At 42.9% G+C, this 7,075-nt stretch overlaps 1 protein-coding gene across 1 annotated transcript in view; it reads right to left on the minus strand.

Moving 5' to 3' along the window:
- Positions 1–7,075, minus strand: part of mkln1 (muskelin 1, intracellular mediator containing kelch motifs) — a 39,294-nt gene that overhangs the window by 13,683 nt on the left and 18,536 nt on the right. The window contains exons 2-5 of the mRNA XM_034865353.1: positions 5,842–5,987; positions 3,386–3,528; positions 2,704–2,792; positions 2,464–2,595 (exon numbers count right to left, since the gene is read on the minus strand). Coding sequence (XP_034721244.1) covers positions 2,464–2,595; positions 2,704–2,792; positions 3,386–3,528; positions 5,842–5,987 — 510 coding nt within the window. The remainder of the gene's footprint in view (positions 1–2,463; positions 2,596–2,703; positions 2,793–3,385; positions 3,529–5,841; positions 5,988–7,075) is intronic.

Here is a 7,075-nt window from a genome sequence, read left to right on the forward strand (position 1 = left end):
TTAGTGGTCCCTAATACTGTATCTGAAGTCTCTTTTATATAGACCTTAGTGGTCCCTAATACTGTTTCTGAAGTCTCTGGGGGTGTGAACTTGATTAACTGCCACTTTGCTCGTTTGCAAGCCATGTCGTCTCTCTCTCATGGGCAGGCAAAGCAGACGTAACCTTGCCCCTTATGACCTCATAAGGAGAAAGATTCATGTACGGCCCATCTGAGCTTTCATTTTCTCAAAGGCAGAGCAGGATACCCAGGGCTCTGTTTACACCTAGCACCATTTCTAGGCGTTAAAAATATGTGAAATATTTCATGCCATGGGACCTTTAAGTTATTTACTGAACTTAATGTAGTATAAAGTCTTATAGTCTTGTGTGTTAAAGGATAATTCTGGTTTATTACAAATTTCTTGCATCAGACCTTCCCCCCCCCACAGTGCTGCTAAATCTCAGCTACTCGTTAATATTAACAATACAATGAAAATGTTGTTTTTTGACTATCCTTTAACCCTTGTATGGTTTTTGGTTCAAATTGACCCATATTCAAATTTTTACAAATTTTTTTCAACCTGAAAATCAATGCTTTTAATTTCTTTTCTATGATAAACATGTATCCCTAATTCAGAAGATCCTTCTGGATTTGTTTTTAAGACAGCACTGATACATTTAAGAACTTTGGTTTATGTTGCAAATACAAAGGACCTTTGTATTCAGCAAATAAGGAACCTAAACCACGATCTTTCTGGTATTGATAAAGAAGGTTATGGCAATTACAGTGTCAGTCAAAAGCCTTCACATTGAAGTAAATGGGAAAAAGTGTATTCAAACCTACGACTTGTACTGTATATCAGTTTAAAAAATGCAAAACCTCTTCCATTAGAGGCTGTTTGCTAGGTATAGGGTTGCAATCTGATCCAGCTACAAAATCCTGACCTAAAACATGAAGTTATGTGTGCTAAGAAGACATATATTTGCATCTATCTTGCCTAAAAGTTACCTTGTGGAGCACGGCACAAACTGGGCTCAAACTGCAATGATGAAGTCAATTAAATTACATGAAGGAGTTCAGATGAAGTTCATCTCCATCTGCAGAATTTTTAAAAAAGCGAGGGAGGGACTGAGGCTGTGAAGATGGGAGTTATTATTAAAACGGCTTCCTATGAATGTGCTACTGCAGAGTCTGTGTTGTTACTATCCCTGAGGCGAAGATGCATAATTACGTATGCAATGTGCTGTGTTTTCACGCTGGTTCGATGAAAGAAAACCTCCGGTGTGATCCTTGTCCTAAGTAGTCCTGCTGAAGGACATTTGGGTTGTTTAGGGACTTGGTTCAGAAGTTTAGTCGGATTAATCCGTCCAATTCCAGACTCATGAAATCTGGACTCCACCCCTCCCATCCGAGAGCACGTCTCGCAAAGGTTTTGACACATCGGGGGTGTTTTTAATGTGATTGATTAGCACCTCAATACATTTTTTTGTTTTTGTCAACAGTATTTCACACAGACCGCGAATGTTACACAACCCAAAAACGGCATACAGAGTCGTTTTTTGTGAGCTTTCGCAACAGACTCCAACAGACTCAAGAACTCCTTTGTCCCTCATGCCATCAGACTGTACAACTCCTCACCAGTTGGACCCGTTTCAAAGTGTTTAATATCGGAAATATGGACTTCTTTCAACCATTTTGCCCAAAAATAACATTGGATTATAGATTTTGAAGTGCAATTTTATTTCAAAATTGATTTAAAAAAAAAACCCAAATAAGTACGAGAGGGTCCAGAAGGTGAAGACAACACAAGGGTTAAATGTAAAGCGCATTACAAATAAAATGTATTATTATTATTATTGTAGTTGTGTAAAACAGCACGGTGGACGATAGCAGACGATGGTGTTACTTTACGTCGCGGAGGAGTACGCTGGATGTTACTGAGATGACGTAGCACCACGTTTTTCAGCTTAAAATGTCCCCAAACGTGTTGTTTTCTCTCGCCTGTCTCTTCTCCGAGACATCTCCCTATTTTCGCTGTCTTCCTTCAGTTGTAATCCGCGTCTTCAGTCTCGTGTCCCCAGAAGCGTCAGCCTGTTGTGCGCTAATAGTAGTCCACCATGCAGAAACATAGTGAGCGGTGCACCGTTAGTTACAGTGATTTAATCAAGATCTGAGGGAAGGAATTTGGATTTTTTTTGTAATCAAATTAATCGAGTTAGAGGAATCGTTATAGACCTCATCGGTTTTCTGTTGCCCGATTGGGATTGGTTTAAAGACATGGCAATAAACCAGAGCCGGAACTCTGTGTGGACTAGCCGGACCCTCTTCCGCAGCGCTGTGGAGGAAGATCTGGCAATGTAGGCTGAAGGGTCCGCAGACCTTGTGGTCTACAGGACCAATCACAGTTGTTGTGGCAACGTGTAGTTACATTTTTTGAGAGGTGCACTACGATGTGGGGTCAGAATCTCCTAGCCTTTAAAACCCAGGCTACCCGGGGGGCCTACCTTGCTGTACCAGTTAAGGCAGGGCTGCACCACATCAGGGTCTTCAATACCGTGCAGCTCAATGTACCAGATGCTGAAATTAAAACTCGGACCCCAAGACATCAGAGGCACTGGGAGACAGCGAGAAAAGACGGAGAAAGAGTAAAAACAGTGTGTCAGTCTTTTCTAAGAGCAACAGAGACCACACAGAGACCCCTGAAAACCACATCAGATCTCACCTATTTTGACAAATCTGCAGGGGAACATCTGCTCGTCGATCTTGTGCTTCAAGGTGAACGTTTCTTTGTTGTAGTCGTTCTTAAGGCCACTGGAAGGAAGAGAGAGAGAGGAAGGAAAGAAGAAGGATGCAGTTGCTTCAAAAACTACATTATTGGGTTGAGATTAGGGGCTGGGCGATGTGAAGAAAATCAAATATCGCAATATTTTTGACCAAATACATTAACATTGATATTGCAGGGCTGGCCAAATCATCACTAATGTGGATATAAGGATTGGGGGAAAAGTAGCTAAAGCTAATGCTTGGTCTGTAACGTTAGCTAATTCTTGGTGGGTAGCATAAGATCACGACAGCGCTCAACACGCTCCGTTATTTTTAGTATGATTGTTCTGACCACGGTTAACAACTCTGGGCTAGCCCATGGATTCATCAGTAACGTTAATTGTACTGGTCAACATCCTACTCATGTGGCTGATTTATGTGATGTCTATAAGCTATTGGGACCTTATATTTCCCCTTGGGGATCACTTAAGTCTCTACGATTGCAATAGAAATGAAAAAAAATAGATTTTCGGATTTCTATGACTCGATTTTGAATCGGTAGAGCTTGAATTGCGATCCAAATAATAAAAAATTGCACATCCCAATAAACACACACACACACACACAAACTGGCATCTCACCTGGACAAGAGCTCCGTCATGTTCTCTTCACTCATGCCCCCGAACACCTTGAACTTCTTCAGGTTGCAGACGTGCGTCTTCTCGTACTTGCCGAACGTGATGCTCTGAACGATGGCCGGCCGTTCCAGTTTCAAGATTAAAAACTGGAGACAAACAGAGAGATGGAGGAGTTACAAAAACTAAATCATGCCGCCATTTTTGTAAGAGTTAAGACAGCCTATCAGCAGCCTTGTTAGATCCTCGGTGGAAGCATGCTGCGAGCTTATTGGCTCACTGACTCAGATGAGATTTACGCCTCTGAAATTAAAAATTAGGTATTTAAAGACGGGGATTTCTTCGATACTCGATGCTAAGGAGGCAACGCGGTCGGTGCCTAAAAAGCACCGAACTCGGTAGCCGGCCAGTCCTCGATCCGGTCCTTCCCGACCCAGTTCCGCGCATCAGCATGCGTTAGTAAAGCCGGATCCTCCCATCGAGCTCCTTTTAGATTCAACTTTAATGTCATTACACAGGTGCAGTTAAATGAAGCGTGAGGTTATTTGCGTCGTCTGGAACCCTCTTGGGTTGAAACTAGGTGCCGATAACGTTACCACGATGACGTTTCCCAGGTTGGAAATCGTTAAGATGGATGTTAGTGAAGAATCTGTCTTTAATCACTGACTGAACTGGTTTTGGACCCACAATCTCATCTGTTCCGTTTTTGGGACCGATCCAACCTTGGAAGGGATAGTTTTAAAGGCCCTAACATTACCGGTAAGTTTAGATTAGACTGGATGGAAACATGGATATGTACTGAAACAGTAGGTGCAGGATATACACTGGTTCAAAAGCGTAGGACGTGGATATGTACTGAAACAGTAGGTGCAGGATATACACTGGTTCAAAAGCGTAGGACGTGGATATGTACTGAAACAGTAAGTGCAGGATATACACTGGTTCATAAGTGTAGGACGTGGATATGTACTGAAACAGTAGGTGCAGGATATCCACTGGTTCATAAGTGTAGGACGTGGATATGTACTGAAACTACACTGGTTCATAAGTGCAGGACGTGGATATGTACTGAAACAGTAAGTGGAGGATATACACTGGTTCAAAAGCGTAGGACCTGGATATGTACTGAAACAGTAGGTGCAGGAAATACACTGGTCCAGAAGTGCAGGACATGAATATGTACTAAAAACAGTAAGTGCAGGATATACACTGGTTCATAAGTGTAGGACGTGGATATGTACTGAAACAGTAGGTGCAGGATATACACTGGTTCATAAGTGTAGGACGTGAATATGTACTGAAACAGTAGGTGCAGGATATACACTGGTTCATAAGCGTTTTTTTTTTTTTATTTGCTTGTTTTTGTTCATCTTTGGAGTCTATTAAATGTCAAAAAACTGTAACAACGCAACAACAACAACCAACCAAAGTGACGTCTTCAAACGGCTTATTTTGGCCAACTATCAGTCCAAAGATGTCCGCTCTGTTTCCTACAACTCTGCTTCTACAACCCTACTGTACATTTGTTTTGTTGCTTATTTCTGTGGTTCTGAGCCTTGCTTTACCTGCCGGTTGCATAAAGACCGTGGAGCTTTTGAGACTAGCGTGTTTTTAAAGGACTGGCGAGTGGTTAACCATCGCTTCCTCTTGCCATACAAAACAAGATTTAACCTCAAACTCTGCCTTTCTGAGTCAGTGAGCTCGAGAAACTGACTTTTTCATCCTCGTTTGAGGGATGCAGACACTTCAAATCTGTGTGATCAAGCGATACTTTTCATTACATAGACCGCTCCCAAACCACTGTCTGGTCACGAGCCAATCAGAGTTGCTCCCTGCACCTTGCATCTTAGTTTCTACATGTAGACAGACACAGGACACAGAGGACAGAGTAACGGGAGGACAACTCCACAGATAGTTGGACAGTCGGTCATACGTCGGCCTCAAGGTGTTTTAAGGTTCTTTAAAAGCCGTGTCTGCGTTTGGATCCCTCCTCTTACTCTCCGAGAAGCCCCGCCCCCATTCACTCACACACGGCTCCCAGCAACTCAGACACAGCGCCGGTCCACACTTCCACTAATGTCCACAGTGTTAAATGTTATTAACACAACTGTGTGTTGTTAAGCATGAGAGGCAAAAACACACGTCTTTAGCTAGTTTTGTCTTTAAGCTTTTTCAGTGTTGATCCCCCATTATTATTCGATTTAGCTTTTCCAATGTTGAAGACACACATTCTGCAATAATCGTGGTCCAAAGGACTGAAAACGGGATCAAATCTCTACAAGGTAACAAAAGCCAGAACCTCAATCCAGACCTTGGTTTGGACTTTCGGGTGTGAAAGGCCCCTTAAAAAAAAAAGAATGGTGACAGCACACCATACAACTACCGACAGTATAAAACAGACAGACCACAATCCTCATGTCCCGCTTCACCTGGGGACAGTCACGTGGCCCTGGTGGACCTACCTGTGGGGGGTAGTTGCTCTCGGAAGACCACCTGGAAGACTGATCATTGGGTTTGTCCACCAAGATATTCCTAAGAAACCCCAACAAAGAAAAGGTAGAGTTAATAACGCCTGTGGGACATCGCCAAAACGGTCGTTTAAATCCATCTTGACCCCAGAAGTGATTTTATTGATGTTGTTACGAATATTTTCTGCGAGTGCGGCACCGCTGACGGCGACTACGTCATGTCCGTTTCCAGCAACAACCACGAAAAAAATGCAGAAAATGCAACAAAAAAAAAATCCTAAAAAAATATGCCTCAAATTGGTTTATGGATGTCCGTCATGATCTATCAGAATCAGGATCAGCTTTATTCGCCAGGTATGAGGACTCATACGAGGAATTTGGCTTTGGAGCATCGTTGCTCACACACACACACACACACACACACACACACACACACACAACCAAAACGACAATATACACACTAATATATACACACACAGTATATACATACTCATATAGAGGCATGAGTGCAATGAAGAGACCAGTAAAATTATTACAATATGAACATATTGTCTCTATTAGTGTCAGTGTTTCCCACAAATAGACTATCAGTTTTAACGCTATTTAACACACACACACACACACACACACACACACACACACACACACACACACACACACACACACACACACACACACACACACACACACACACACACACACACACACACACACACACACACACACACACACACACACACACACACACACACACACACACACACACACACACACACGGCAAAATTCACGAAAAACGTTGTTATCTCGTAACCTTTAGACCAATGTTTCCAAAACTTAGGGTCGGGACCCAAAATGGGTCGCGGACCAGTTTTATTGGGTCCCGATTGTTACTGGTCTCTCTCTCTCTCTATCTCTCTCTCTCTCTCACTCTCTCTCCATTACTAATGACCTCAGAATGGGGCACTTTCAAAAACCGAACCTGGTCTAGATCAACTGGCTGATATCTTCAACCAGACACACACATCTCATTAAATTCAAGTCTGTATTATTTAAACAAATGTTGATGTCGGTACTGAGGGACGATGGGAGGGGACAGAGACCCGGTGTCCCATCAGAGGGGACAGAGACACAGTGTCCCATCAGAGGGGATAGAGACACAGTGTCCCATCAGAGGGATGATGGGAGGGGACAGAGACCCAGAGTCTCATCAGAGGGATGATGGGAGGGG

The sequence above is a fragment of the Etheostoma cragini genome, unplaced genomic scaffold (genome assembly GCF_013103735.1).
Source record: "Etheostoma cragini isolate CJK2018 unplaced genomic scaffold, CSU_Ecrag_1.0 ScbMSFa_1523, whole genome shotgun sequence".
NCBI classification, from domain to species: domain Eukaryota; kingdom Metazoa; phylum Chordata; class Actinopteri; order Perciformes; family Percidae; genus Etheostoma; species Etheostoma cragini.